The sequence below is a fragment of the Canis lupus genome, chromosome 17 (genome assembly GCF_048164855.1).
Source record: "Canis lupus baileyi chromosome 17, mCanLup2.hap1, whole genome shotgun sequence".
Lineage (NCBI taxonomy): Eukaryota > Metazoa > Chordata > Mammalia > Carnivora > Canidae > Canis > Canis lupus.
In genome coordinates, this window is record NC_132854.1 from 81,066 (window position 1) to 96,444 (window position 15,379).

Below are 15,379 nucleotides of genomic sequence, written 5' to 3' on the forward strand. Positions count from 1 at the left end.
GGCTGCTGACGAAATGAGTTTACCAAGTTCCTAGCATGACCAAGGAGAAATGAAGACGTGGACAAGCATATCCTGGTAAAATCCCTGAATTCCACCAGCAGTATGAAATACAAGCACTTGTACCGAAAAAGGACATGTGTCTCTGACTCTCAGCCACACTCTGTGATCTTTAATGTGGTCAAAGCAACAAAAACTTGGGCTTACTTTTTCCTGGGCTTCTCCAGCGAGCTCTCCAAGGGCATGGGCTTCAGGACAGCATAGCTAAGACTCATCTCCTGCTTCCCATCTCCAACATCCACTTCCTCTCCTCTTTCCTTTGGCTTCTCAGTTGGTTCCTCCCCCTTTTCTGGTTTCTTAAGAAGCTAAGAAATTATAATGTCAGTAAAATATCACTTTTGGAGTATTTTATAAATGAAGTTGTTTAATAATAAATTAAAAATATAAAACAACACAGTTGAGCACAAATGTTTGGATAGCAAAAAATGTAAGCTAAAGTTACAGCAACCAGGTTTTTGGTTAAGTACTTAGGGGAACCTTCAGTCAATGAAACATTATAGCTATGAACAACAATTTAGGACAGCTGATGTGATGAGAAGGGGTTCTTGCTGATGAATAATGACCTGGTCTCTATTTATATGTTTATACACACACAAAAATATCTAAAAGGCTAGCAACTCTCGTGTTAATAGTGATTACTGTGAGGTGGTGGAACTGAAATGATCTTTTTTTTTTTAAGATTTTATTTAAAAAAAAAAAAGATTTTATTTATTCATGAGAGACACAGAGAAAGGCAGAGACACAGGCAGAGGGAGAAGCAGGCTCCCTGCAGGCAGCCCGATGTGGGACTTGATCCCAGGACCCCGGGATCACGCCCTGAGCCAAAGGCAGATGCTCAACCGCTGAGCCACCCAGGCATCCCGATCTTTCTTCCTTTGGTCAACAAGTTCTAGTTTCTTCTAAAATGAATACGCACTGCTTTTATAATATGAAAAAAAAACTGCTGCTTTATATTGATGGCTTTTAGAATAAACTTTCTTTTTTTTTATTTTTTAAATTTTTATTTATTTATGATAGTCATCAGAGAGAGAGAGAGAGAGGCAGAGATACAGGCAGAGGGAGAAGCAGGCTCCATGCACCGGGAGCCCGATGTGGGATTCGATCCCGGGTCTCCAGGATCGCGCCCTGGGCCAAAGGCAGGCGCCGAACCGCTGCGCCACCCAGGGATCCCTAGAATAAACTTTCTGAAAACACTTCTTACTCTTTCTCCAATCAGCCTGAGCAGGTTGCTGTCTTTGAATTTGGGACTCCCCATCCCCAATTTCCTGAGTAGTTTAATCTTTGAAATCCAAGTGCCACAGTAAGTCAGTTCATAAAACAAAAGTAGAAGGTATACTTCTGAGAATTTTTTTCTAACTTATAAAAGTGAACATATTTTAAATTGTACTATACCAAAATCATACACAGATAAATTTCAATTACGTAAGTTCATTTAAGAATGAAACAGGTAAAAAAAAAAAAAAAGAATGAAACAGGTAGGGCAGCCCCGGTGGCGCAGCGGTTTACCGTCTGCAGCCCGGGGTGCGAGTCCCATATCGGGCTTCCTGCAGGGAGCCTGCTTCTCCCTCTGCCTGTGTCTCTGCCTCTCTCTTTGCTCTCTCTGAATGAATAAATAAATAAATCTTTAGGGATCCCTGGGTGGCGCAGCGGTTTGGCGCCTGCCTTTGGCCCAGGGCGCGATCCTGGAGACCCGGGATCGAATCCCACATCGGGCTCCCGGTGCATGGAGCCTGCTTCTCCCTCTGCCTGTGTCTCTGCCTCTCTCTCTCTCTCTCTGTGACTATCATAAATAAATAAAAATAAGAATAAAATTAAAAAAAAAAAAAAAAAAGAATGAAACAGGTAAAATGTTAAAGCCAAGGACGAAAAGCTGCTTCTCATCACAGGTGTGTACTATGTCACCTTATATGCTCTTAATCTGCCTGTGGGATCTGTGAATGTAAACATTTCCTTTCAGATATCTATTGACTTTTTTTTTTTTAAGTTTTATTTATTTGAGAGAGAGAGAGAGAGAGAGAGAGAAAGAGCAAGAGAACACAAGCAGGGAGAGAGGCAGGGGAGAGCAAGAAGCAGACTCCCCACTGAGCAGGGAGCCCGATGTGGGGCTCAATCCCAGAACCCTGATCATAACCTGAGCTGAAAGCAGAGGCTTAACTGACTGAGCTACCCAGGCATCCCTACTGACATATATTTTAATTAAAATGGTAATATACACTGGTAATAAAAGCAAACCATAGGTATAATAGTTTGTTTCCACCCATCTCTCCAACAAAGAATCTTGTATACCTATGAATTGTTTTACTTGTTTCTGAAACCAAATGTGTGGTGTCTTTTCCAATACCACTTCTCCAACCCTCCAACACAGACTGGGTATCCTACAATTCCATTCAGTTTGACACTAGCTAGCTGGAATTAATGTCAGATTGGACAAAACTGTCCCCATTTCAGATGCCTGAAGCTACTCAGGTCTTCAGTCACCTGTCATCTCACTGGCATATAGAAGACACTCATCACCCCAGAGATTACAAGGATTTTATGAGCTATGTGCTGGGAACCGGATAAAAAGACCCTATATTTGGTGCTAGGAATACAGTTGTGAGTAAGAGAAAAGTGACCATTATAGGAATTCACAGGACATTCTACAGCAGTAGAACGGTGGCCCTGGAGGGAGGGGAAGAAAGGTATACACAGAAAAAGTGGACCAGATAACCTTAGGAGTCATGAAATGCTACAAACATCTAATAAACAGAAAAAAGGACAGAGAGGTGTGGTGTGAGAGGGGATGGCTTCTCAAGGAGTTCAAGGGCCTCTCCGTGGAGGTAAGACATGAATGGAGACCAGATAATGAGGAAACACTTCTGAGAAGCCATAAGTCTTGGGAGTAAGCTCCCTGTGGAGGGAAGCAAGCAGAGGCCTGATGTAAGTCAGATTGGCAAAGGGAGGAGGAGAGAGAGGGAGGAGAGAAGAAGGGGAATGGGGAAGGGAGAAAGAAGAGGAGGAAGAGGAGGAGAAGGAAGAGGAGCCCAGCATAGGAGGAGGTCAAAGCAGTTGATCTTCTATGCTTCCCTCCAGCCGGCATTTGTTTTTAATAAGCTTTGTGAAAAAAGATAGCACAACTTCGTTAATATAATCTATTGCCTATAATCTGTATATTCAGGAATTTTATTTGTAACTTCCTACTCCAACTTAAGAATCCTCAGAGGAGGGGGGTGGGCCACATGGCAGAGGAACAGGGTCCTCACCTCACCTGGCCCCACCAACTTAACTAGGTAACTTTCAAATCATCCTGAACCCCTATGAATTCAACCTGAGATTTAAAGACAGAGCAGCTAGAATGCTGCAGAGAGAAGGGTTTTTGCTTCTAACAAGGTAAGAAGGCAGAAAAAAAATAATAAAAGGAATCAAGCAGGGGAGGGACCCTGAGAGGAGCCGGGCTAAGGCCCTCGGCAAGAGCCTCCAGGACAGGAAAGCCCAGCCCTAGAGGAGCAGGAACTTTAAAAACCCGTGCCGGATTCTTCCCGGACTGAAAGGCGCTTAGCAGGGAAATGGGGCAGAACCACAAGAGTGCGGTGAAGCCTTCAGATTCCTGGCTTCAACTATTGGGGATTTACCCCAAAGATACAGATGCAATGAAACGCCGAGACACCTGCACCCTGATGTTTCTAGCAGCAATGTCCACAATAGCCAAACTGTGGAAGGAGCCTCGGTGTCCATCGAAAGATGAATGGATAAAGAAGCTGTGGTCTATGTATACAATGGAATATTCCTCAGCCATTAGAAACGACAAATACCCACCATTTGCTTCGACATGGATGGAACTGGAGGGTATTATGCTGAGTGAAGTAAGTCAATCGGAGAAGGACAAACAGTGTATGTTCTCTTTCATTTGGGGAATATAAATAATAGTGAAAGGGAATATAAGGGAAGGGAGAAGAAATGTGTGGGAAATATCAGAAAGGGAGACAGAACATAAAGACTCCTGACTCTGGGAAACGAACTAGGGGTGGTGGAAGGGGAGGAGGGCGGGGGGTGGGGGTGACTGGGTGATGGGCACTGAGGGGGGCACTTGACGGGATGAGCACTGGGTGTTATTCTGTATGTTGGCAAATTGAACGCCAATAAAAAATAAATTTATTATATAAAAAAAAAAAGATTCCTGGCTTCACTAGGAGAGGAGGGGCGCCTGGGGGAGAGCTCACCACACACCACAGCTGATCTCAGTAAAGGGCTGGAGCGCACACCCAGCAAGGCCTCGGGAGAAGCCGGTGGGTCGGGTGGGGCTCCAGGCTGAGGCGTCTTGTGCCCTGGTGCCTTCGGGAGCCATGCCCCGGGAACCCGATTCCAGCAGCACAGGGCCCAGATTCCAGGGCACGGGAGACACAGCCCCCAATCCTGCACTCCCCCTGGGACTGGCAGAGGCAGGTGGGGAGGGCACAGGACAGTGAGGACTCTCCTGCAACCGGGTGCCCCCAAGCTGTGCACAACAGCGCCCACTCTGCCCCAGGAGCACCTAGGCCAGTGCAGACTGGGAGCTGCAGGTGGTTATTGAGGGAGTTGACTCCAGAGCTGGAGACCTGGCCCCCGCCAGTGGTGTTGTTCCTCCTTGTGTCACCTTGTGCCTGGGGGGGCAGGCCAGGGAACGGGGGCCTCACAGGATAAATAGCTCCCACTAAGCCCAGCATCAGCAGGGGGCAGGGCAGCTCCCCCAGGTGCACACAAGGTGCACACACCTGAGAATCAGCACAGCAGCCCCTCAACCAGAAGAGCAGCTTGTAAGGACAGGGGAAGAGCAAGCTCTTGACCAAGCAGCACTGGAAAGCTCCAGGGGAAGTTGAGGGATTTACAGTATATAGAACTAGAGGGTACCCTCCTTTCCCCCCCCTTTTTCCAGTACAACTTGTTTTTATATCAGACTAAGAATTTCCAATATTTTTTCTCTTTTCCCACCTTAACTACAATATTCTACCACCTCTTCATTTTTAGGTTTCTTCCTTTCTGACTTTCATATTTCTACAATTACAGGTCCTAGATATATTTTCCACTTCTGAATTCCCTTCAACATACTCAATTTAATTTTGGGAGATATATGAGATATGGGCTTTTGTGTTTTTTCTCTGCCTCAGTTTGTTCTACAATGGTGGAAGTTAATACCTTCTAAAACATGACCAGCATGCACCCAGAACCAAGTGGAATACCATGCTGGTTCATTCTGTGAGAGTATATTCTCTCTTCATTCTCATTCTGCCCCCTTCTTTTATCTTGTTTATGTTTTGGTGGTCAATGTTGGGGCTTTCTACAAGTATCGCTGGTTTATATAAATTTGGGACTGAGCATCCTCTAACATACAGAACTTAATACACTCAGAACCAAGAGGATCACCCTCTAGGACCCTTTAGGTGGACTATATTCTTTCTCCACTACAACTTCTTCACCACCACCATCTCCCAATCCCCTCCTTTTATTTCTTTCTTCTCTTGTTTTTCTTTTTCCACTTTACTTTTGTTTTTTCTCTTCCTTTTTATTCTTTTTCTTCTTTGGGATTTTTGGCCTTTTATTTTTTACTACTTTGTTTTAAAATTTTTCACTCTAGTGGTCCTTTTGTTTTATTTTGTTCTGATCTTTGTTTTCATTTTTCTGGTCTCTGACCTTGTCAGAATCATCTAGGGTGAAATTTACTTAGGTCGTGGTTGATATTCTTTTTTTTTAAAGATTTGTATCCGGTTACTGTGCGGCGGCGGCGGCTAAGAAGGCGGCTGTGGTGGTGGCTGAGGCAACGACGGAGGAAACAGAAGATGGCAGATTTTTTGAAAGGACTGCCTGTCTACAACAAAAGCAATTTTAGTCGATTTCATGCTGACTCTGTGTGCAAAGCTTCGAACCGGCATCCTTCAGTCTACCTGCCCACCCGGGAGTACCCATCTGAACAGATCATTGTGACAGAAAAGACAAACATTCTTTTGCGCTACCTACATAAGCAATGGGACAAAAAGAATGCCGCAAAGAGAGACCAGGAGTAAGTGGACCTTGAGGGTGAGAGCTCTGCACCCCTCCGCAAGGTCCCACGGACCGATAGCCCAGACATGCATGAAGACACCTAAGACTCTCACTCCCCCACAGGCGCCTCCTGTCTTGTCTGCTACTCACCCGCCCGCCTTCTCTAAGCGCCCCCTGCCCTGCCCCTACCAGCCCACCCACACCTGACCATCCATACCACTTTCAACCTCATAGGAGCCGATGTATTTATTTTCCTTGAGTTTTTATTTATGCTGTAAGCGATGGTTAAAGGGGACGTCAGATCCAGTAGTGTGAAGTTGGTAGATGCTTTTTAAAAAACATTGTTATTCACAAACCCCACTACCCAGAACCCCCTTTTACTCCCCCACCCCCTCCAGTTCTCCTCCGGAAAAACAGAGTGTGTCTGCAAGGGTCTAGAGCCAGGGCCCTGCTGTGGCCCAGCAGCATGGGTGGGAGCCTTTCTCCCTGCTCCTGCTCTCCAGTCCGGGCCTTAAAGACTTGGCTGGGACCTATTCTGTGCCCAGGCTTTGCTCTGAATGTGTGCCAGGAGGAGAAGTCGGCATTTCCGGATCTTTCTCTTAAGTCATTTTATCATGGACTAGTGCGTACTCCGTGTCCACCCCAATAAAAGGATCTTTCCCACTCAAAAAAAAAAAAAAAAGATTTTTACCCATTCATTCATGAGACACAGAGAGGGGCAGAGACAGGCAGAGAGAGAGAAGCAGGCTCCATGCAGGGAGCCCGATGTGGGACTCAATCCCCGGACCCCAGGATTACGTCCTGGGCCAAAGCAGGCACTTAACTGCCGAGCCACCCCGGCATTGCTGTGGTTGATATTCTTGACTCAGCCTGCTCATACAGGCACTCTGCACTGAGCAAAATGACTAGAAGGAACATTCACCACAAAATAAGAAGCAGAAACAGTACTCTCTTCCATCGAGTTACAGAATATGGATTACAATTTGATGTCAGAAAGCCAATTCAGAAGCACAATTTTAAAGCTACTGGTGGCTCCGGAAAATAGCATAAAGGACTCTAGAGAATTCATGACTGCAGAATTTAGATCTAATCAGGCCGAGGTTATAAATCAATTAACTGAGATGCAATCCAAAGTGGAGATCCTAACGACACGGGTTAATGAGGTGGAAGAAAGAGTGAGTGACATAGAAGACAAGTTGACAGCAAGGAAGGAAGCTGAGTGAAAAAGAGAAAAACAATGAAGAGACCATGAGTAAAGGTTAAGGGAAATAAATGACAGCCTCAGAAGGAAGAATCTACATATAACTGGGGTTCCAGAAAATGCCAAGAGGGACAAAGGGCCAGAAAGTATATCTGCACAAATCACAGCTGAGAACTTCCCTAATTTGGGGAGGAAAACAGGCATTCAGATCCAAGAGATAGAGAGGACACCCCCCACCACAATCAATAAACACTGTTCAACACCTCGATATTTAATAGTCAAATTTGCTATTCCCAAGATAAAGAGAAAATCTTTAAAGCAGCTTGAGACAAGAGATTTTTTAACTTATATGGGGAGAAATATCAGATTAACAGCAGACCTCTCCACAGAGACCTGGCAGGCCATAAAGGGCTGGCAGGATATATTCAGGGTCCTAAATGAGAAGAGCATGCAGCCAAGAATACTTTATCCAGCAAGGCTCTCATTCAGAATAGGAGAGATAAAGAGCTTCCAAGACAGGCAAAAATGAAAGAATATGTGACCTCCAAACCAGTTCTGCAAGAAATATTAAGGGGGATCTTGTAAAAGAAAAACAAAGCCCAAAGAAATAATCCATGAAAACAGGGACTGAATAGGTATTACAATGACACTAAACTCATATCTTTCAATTAGCAATAATCGCGCCTCGGATAAACCTCATTGGCTACGATACTGCCACTGCGCAAAGCTAAACTCATATCTTTCAATAGTTACTTGGAACATGAGTGGGCTAAATGATCCCATCAAAAGACGCAGGTTTTGGACTGGATAAAAAAGCAAGACCCATCTACCATCTATTTGCTGTCTACAAGAGACTTTTTTTTTTTTTAAAGATTTTATTTATTCATGAGAGAGAGGGGGAGAGAGAGAGAGAGAGAGGCAGAGACACAGGCAGAGGGAGAAACAGGCTCCATGCAGGGAGCCCGACGTGGGACTCGATCCCGGGTCTCATTTTAGACCTAAGGACACCTACAGCCTGAAAGTGAAAGGGTGGAGAACCATTTACCTATCATTCAAATGGTCCTCAAAAGAAAGCTGGGGTAGCACCCTCATATCAGATAAATTAAAGTTTATCCCAAAGACTGTAGTAAGAGATGAAGAGGGTCACCATATCATACTTAAAGGGTCTATCCAACAAGAATACCTAACAATCATGAGTATCTATGCCCCTAATGTGGGAGCTGGCAAGTGTATCAATCAATTAAAAACATAAGTAAAGGCATACTTAGATAATACCCTAATAGTAGGAGACTTCAACATGGCACTTTCTGCAAATGACAGATTTTATAAGCACAATATCACAAAAGAAACAAGGGCTTTAAATGATACACTGGGCCAGATAGATTTCACAGATATTTACAGAACTTTCCATCCAAACGCAACTGAATACACATTTTTCTCAAGTGGAATTCCATTTTTCTCACATGGAACTTTCTCCAGAATAGACCACATGCTGGGTCACAAATCAGGTCTCAACCGATACCAAAAGACTGGGATTGTCCCCTGCATATTTTCAGACCACAATGCTTTGAAAGTAGAATTCAATCACAAGACGAAATTTGGAAGAAACTCAAACATATGGAGGTTAAAGAGCATCCTACTAAAAGATGAATGGGCCAAACAGGAAATTAGAAAAGAATTAAAAAGATTCATGGAAACTAATGAAAATGAAGATACAAGCATTCAGAATCTTCAGGATACAGCAAAAGCAATCCTAAGATGGAAATACATCGCAATACAAGCATCCCTCAAAAAATTGGAAAAAACTCAAAATACACAACCTCGTACCTAAAGGAATTGGAGAAAGAACAGCAAATAAAACCTACACTAAGCAGAAAAGGAGAGATAATAAAGATTCGAGCAGAACTCAATGAAATAGAGACCAGAAGAACTGTAGAACACATCAACAAAACCAGGAGTTGGTTCTTTGAAAGATTTAATAAGATAAATAAACCATTAGCCAGCCTTATTAAAAAGAAAAAGACTCAAAATAATAAAAATCATGAACAAAAGAGGAGAGATCACAACCAATACAATGAAATACAAATGATTTTAAAAAACGTATTATGAACAGCTGTATGCCAATAAATTAGGTGATCTAGAAGAAATGGATGCATTTCTGGAAAACCACAAACTACCAAAACTGGAACAGGAAGAAAGAGTAAACCTGAACAGGCCAATAACCAGGGAGGAAATTGAAGCAGTCATCAAAAACATCCCAAGACACAAAAATCCAGGGCCAGATGGCTTCCCAGGGAGAATTCTATCAAATGTTTAAAGAAGAAACAATACCTATTCTACTAAAGCTGCTCCGAATACTTGGAACAGTATACTTGGAATACTTCCAGACTCGTTCTATGAGGCCAGCATCACCTTGATTCCAATACCAGACAAAGACCCCACCAAAAAGGAGAATTATAGACCAATATCCCTGATGAACACAGATACAAAAATTCTCAACAAGATACTAGCCAATAGGATCCAATCTTCTCCAATTAAGAAGATTATTCACCATGACCATGATAAATGGGATTTATTCCCAGGATGCAAGGTTGGTTCAACACTCGTAAAAAAAAAAAAAAATCAATGTGATAGATCACATCAACAAGAGAAAAAACAAGAACCATATGATCCTCTCAATAGATGCAGAGAAAGCATTTGACAAAATACAGCCTCCATTCCTGATCAAAACTCTTCAGAAATTATCCAGCACTGGATAGAGGGAACATTCCTCAGCACCTTAAAAACCATCTATGAAAAGCCCACAGCAAATATCATTCTCAATGGGGAAATACTGGAAGCTTTTCCCCTAAGATCAGGAACAAAATAGGGTTGTCCACTCTCACTACTTCTATTCAACATAGTACTAGAAATCCTAGCCTCATCAATCAGACAACAAAAAGAAATAAAAGGCATTCAAATTCACAAAGAAGAATTCAAACTCTCCCTCTTCACAGATGACATAATACTGTACTTTTTACGTAAACCCAAAAGACTCCACCCCAAGATTGGTAGAACTCATACAGCAATTCAGCAATGTGGCAGGATACAAAATTAATGTCCAGAAATCAGTGGCATTTCTATACACTAACAATGAGACTGAAGAAAGAGAAATTAAGGAGTCAATCCCATTTACAATTGCACCCAAAAGCATAAGATACCTAGGAATAAACCTAACCAAAGAGGTAAAGGATCTATACCCTAAAAACTAATAATAAAAAAAAAAGAATCCTCAGAGGAAAATAAAAACAGCTTGAATCAGTTTATTTTAAAAAATAGACCTGAAGATCTCTCTCTGCATTTGTATTTTTGTGATATGAATACAAACTCTTTTAGTATTTCTTCATTAATTTTATTTTTCAGGTAAAAAAAAAAAGCTACTTTTCCAAATTATTTGTAAATCAGACATTCCTACAATGAGCCCAGATGATTACTAAGGGCAAACTTTGGGCTCAGGTGAGTGCTGTCATGTCAGGATACCAGACACTCCATAGACAGAGGCTGTTGATTACTCATGTCATTGGGGTCTGCCACTAAGATTTTGTTTGACCAGACTTGGATAAGAATACCCTTTTCTCGGGACACCTGGATGGCTCAGCGGTTGAGCGTCTGCCTTCGGCCCAGGGCGTGATCCTAGGGACCCGGGATCAGGTCCCACATCGGGCTTCCTGAATGGAGCCTGCCCCTCTCTCTCTCTCTCTCTGTCTCTCATAAATAGATAAATAAAATATTAAAAAAAAAGAATACCCTTTTCTCTTCCTCTATGTTTTGACTTATTTTTTTTTATTTTTTTTTCTATATGAAAGAGTATATGTTTATTTTAACTGACTTAATTTTTTATTCCTTTGGCTTATTTTTGGACTCTAATTTCATAATATAAAATATAGAAGTAAAATGCTACACTCCAAAACTTTCTTTCTTAAAATTATAATTGAAATTATAAGCTACAAGTTTCAAACATTATTCCTGAAAAACTCTCAAAGCTACTGAAAAAAGTGCTTTTGAGAGTGTAAAGATTAGGCACTAGATTAGCCATTATGTGTTTAGAAAGGTCAAAGAGAAGGTCAGAAAATGTTTCCATCTGTGACCATAAAATCTGCGTTAAATGCAAATACCTACTCTATGCCTGGACATGACAGAGCTGAATTCCAACCACAATTAATGTTTTTTGTTTTGTTTTGTTTTAAAGATTCCATTCATTTATTCATGAAAGACACAGAGAGAGAGAGGCAGGGACATAGGCAGAGGGAGAAGCAGGCTCCATGGAGGGAGCCCAATGTGGGACTCGATCCCAGGACTCCAGGATCACGCCCTGAGCCAAAGGCAGACACTCAACCGCTGAGCCACCCAGGTGTCCCCCAACCACAATTAATGTTAAAGATTTCCCTATATTAACGTTTTTATTATTACCATTCCAGAACTGTTCATTTATGCTACTGGAAATGACAAGTTATAGGAAGTTGAGATGCTACAATTTTCTTGGGAGAGTTCTGTGGGTCCTAAACCACATAGACAAACAGAAAACACCCCCTCAGAGTTATTTCCCTGAGGAATACCCTGGTTTTGCCATGTTCTTGCCAATGGGGAATGGATCATCTTTATTTGATAGTCTTGGTTGGGTTCCTCAATCTCATCAGTTATCATCAGATTATGAAATACTTTTTGTGGGACATCTTGCACATCTAGGATTTGTCTTCATAGCAAGGGATGTGGTCAAGGGATGTGACCTCTTATCAAGAAAGGGTGTTCGGCAATGTCTTTAAACTTAAAGAGAAGCATTTCCAGAAACAGTCTTCAGAAATCATTCATTAGTGTGTTCATCAGATATTTCTGGTTCTCTTCCTGGCTCGCTTCTTGAATATGCCTCCCGATCTGAGATTAAGTGCCACCAGGTGGCTTGCTATGGCCAATGCCATGTGGGCAGAAGGGCTGTGTCTCTTCCATGTGATTTAAGAACCAGGGTACAATCTGCTGTGTTAAACATTCCCTTCCCCATCATAAGGGACTGTGGAAGCAAGCGCCATGGTGGAGCCTCCATTGTTGAGTCCCCAGATGGCAATGGTGAGCAGCATACAATGGCCAAGAAATACCAACAACAGATCCAGTTACGTGAACCAGTGAGCTGTGAGGCTGTTACTGCAGAAAACCCAGTCACATGCTTGTGTGTTTTCGTAGGAATTTTGTTAAGAAATTGTTCCCTCCTGCTAGTGAGTCCCATATGACCACCTTCAGGAGAAAGTGACTTAGAAGCAAAGGCCTAGAAAAAGCTTTGCCTCCCTTGAAGAAATGACATGTTTTCTCCTCATGGATAATGAAACTATGTTTCTGATCAAGCATATCAGAAACTAATCTATGATGGATGTAGTCTACATATATAATGGACTATTACTCAGCCATCAAAAAGAATCAAATCTTGCCATTTGCAATGATGTGGACAGAACTCCAGGATATTATGCTGAGTGAAATAAGTCAATCAGAGAGACAATTATTGTATGATCTCACTCATCTGTGGAATTTAAACAACAAAACAAAGGATCATGGGGGAAGGGAAGGAAAAATAAAACAAGACAGAATCAGAGCAGAAGACAAACCATGAGAGGCTCTTAATCACAGGAAACAAACTGAGGGTAGCTGGATGGGAGGAGAGTCGGGGGACGGGGTAACTGGGTGATGGACATGAAGGAGGGCACGTGGTATGGATCAGCACTGGGTGCTATATAAGATGGATGAATCACTGACCCCTACCTCTGAAACTAGTAATATGTTGTTATATGTTAATTAATTGAAGTTAAAAATATATGTAATATAAATATATTTAAAAAAAGAGGGATCCCTGGGTGGCGCAGCGGTTTAGCGCCTGCCTTTGGCCCAGGGCGCGATCCTGGAGACCCGGGATCGAATCCCATGTCGGGCTCCCGGTGCATGGAGCCTGCTTCTCCCTCTGCCTATGTCTCTGCCTCTCTCTCTCTCTCTGTGTGACTATCATAAATAAATGAAAAAATAATAATAATAAAAATAAAAAAAAAAAAAAGGAACTAATCTATGGCAACTCTGACCTCTTCCCCATCTTCTCCCTTTCTACTCTATCTTCCCCCAAAGTACTGATCTTTTATTTTCTTTCTTTTTATGATACAATTTCAAAGAATCTCTAAGAGCAGTTCAAACCCTTTATGGAATGAGGGAAGATGCACATCAGGTCGAAATCTAGGTTTAATAAGGTCATCTGAGCAGAATACTAACAAAGAAGGGCTGACTCACACTGGAACAACATATTTTACACAGGGGAAGAACAACTTCTATGCACTAACCCACCCTTCTAAATGAACATATCCGTCAAAGGAGAAACTGGGCAAGAGGTGTAGAAACCACTGCTACTACTGTAAAAGAAACAATAAAAACCAGTTCCAGGAGTAAGCCTTTGTCTAGAAAAGCCAGTGTACACACCAAGCCAGTGGTTTCCAAATGTGTACATTTTAGTCAGGGAGTCTTTTCTCTAAAGGAAAATGTAAGCAGAAACCCAATCCATGACAAGTAAGTGTGGGGTTCCTCTGGGTGAAGTGCTATCATTCACACCCAGGAGGCCGGGCCCCCTCCCCCACAGTATGGCCAAGGAACCCCCAGGGCGCAGGGAACACAGTTTGAGAACCAATGTTGTACTCCAGAGAAACAGTACCATAATAACAAAAGGGCTAACTGGAAATGTCCTTATAAGTCAGAAGAGCAGGATGCCTGGGTGGCTCAGTGGTTGAGCATCTGCCTTTGGTTCAGGGCATGACCCCGGGGTCCTGGGATTGAGTCCCACATCAGGCTCCTTGCAAGGAGCCTGCTTCTCCCTCTGCCTGTGTCTCTGCCTCTCTCTGTGTGTCTCTCATGAATAAATAAATAAAATATTTAAAAAAAAAAAACAAGTTGGAAGAGCTAAATACCTAAAAGGCATAACTGTAGCAGAACTGGCTTTAGAAAAAAGAAATGAGCTATCTCCTCAAAATTACCTTAATCCTTACTTCTCTCTCAGCAGCTCTCTTCTCTCTGTCTGCCTCTTTCCTCTTACACCTCTCCTCTTCTCTCCTCTTCCTCTTTTCTTCTTCCCGTAAACGCTTCTTCTCCAGTTCCCTCCTCCTTCGCTCTTCTCGCTTCTCTTCTCGAATCCTCTAGAGACGTGGGAAAGCATGTGTATAAATGATCTGTGTGGACGCGGCAGAGACAGGAAGGATACTCATCAGGTAAGAGGGCAGACCTACCTGCTTCTCTAATTTTCTATTTCTAATATATTCCAAAAGAGGTGTAGTTCTTCTAGCTAAAACACAAAAATTGTTATGCAAGATTTAACTCTAAAATAAGATTTATTTTTCCTTCATTTTAAATACTTGTTTTCAATTTAATGTTTAAATAAATTAGCATGGCTCAGTTAGAAGAGCATGTAACGGGATCCCTGGGTGGCGCAGCGGTTTGGTGCCTGCCTTTGGCCCAGGGCGCGATCCTGGAGACCCGGGATTGAATCCCACATCGGGCTCCCGGTGCATGGAGCCTGCTTCTCCCTCTGCCTGTGTCTCTGGCCTCTCTCTCTCTCTCTCTCTCTGTAACTATCATAAATGAATAAAAATTAAAAAAAAAAAAAAAAAAAGAAGAGCATGTAACTCCTCATCTCCAGCTTGTAAATCCGAGCCCCATGTTAGGTGTAGAGATTGCTTAAAAATTAAATCTCTAATAAATAAATGAATGAATACCTACATACATAAATACATAAAATTTAGATGAGCATATATTGTATCTCGGAGTTCCTATTAGGAATAGAGAGTATTCCCCTATTATCCCTAATAATAATAGGGATAATAATAGGGAATACTAATATCCCCTATTAGTAATAGGGAGTTCCTATTCCATCACTATAAAGTCAAGTTATTTGGAGGTACTGACAACTCTATAAATAGTAAGCAACAAATTCCTGATTCTCAAGGACTCTTCATATTACTTACAAAGAGACTATAAAAGCAAAAAAAAAGAAAAATGAGTACAACACATTAAACTTTCCAATTGAAAAAAATAAATAAAAATAAAAATAAATAAAAAAACTTTCCAATTGTTATA

General features: G+C 42.1%; 1 protein-coding gene and 2 pseudogenes across 38 annotated transcripts in view; 1 reads left to right on the forward strand and 2 right to left on the reverse strand.

Annotated features, from left to right (window-relative positions):
• Positions 1–15,379, reverse strand: part of UPF3A (UPF3A regulator of nonsense mediated mRNA decay) — a 53,380-nt gene that overhangs the window by 32,158 nt on the left and 5,843 nt on the right. For 32 of the 38 annotated variants that reach the window (XR_012009669.1, XR_012009664.1, XR_012009661.1 and 29 more), the window contains 3 exons: positions 14,533–14,588; positions 14,284–14,442; positions 205–362 (listed from right to left, as the gene is read on the reverse strand). Coding sequence is in view for 16 of the 38 variants with exons in the window: in XM_072782270.1 (XP_072638371.1) it covers positions 205–362; positions 14,284–14,442; positions 14,533–14,588 (373 nt within the window). In the remaining 22 variants the exon portion in view is untranslated. Of the gene's footprint in view, positions 1–204; positions 363–14,283; positions 14,476–14,532; positions 14,589–15,379 lie in introns of all 38 variants that reach the window. The other 6 variants (XR_012009673.1, XR_012009671.1, XR_012009670.1 and 3 more) reach the window with 4 other exon arrangements.
• LOC140607769 (DET1- and DDB1-associated protein 1 pseudogene) lies at positions 5,767–7,286 on the forward strand (annotated as a pseudogene).
• On the reverse strand, positions 7,830–7,981 carry LOC140608469 (U4 spliceosomal RNA; annotated as a pseudogene).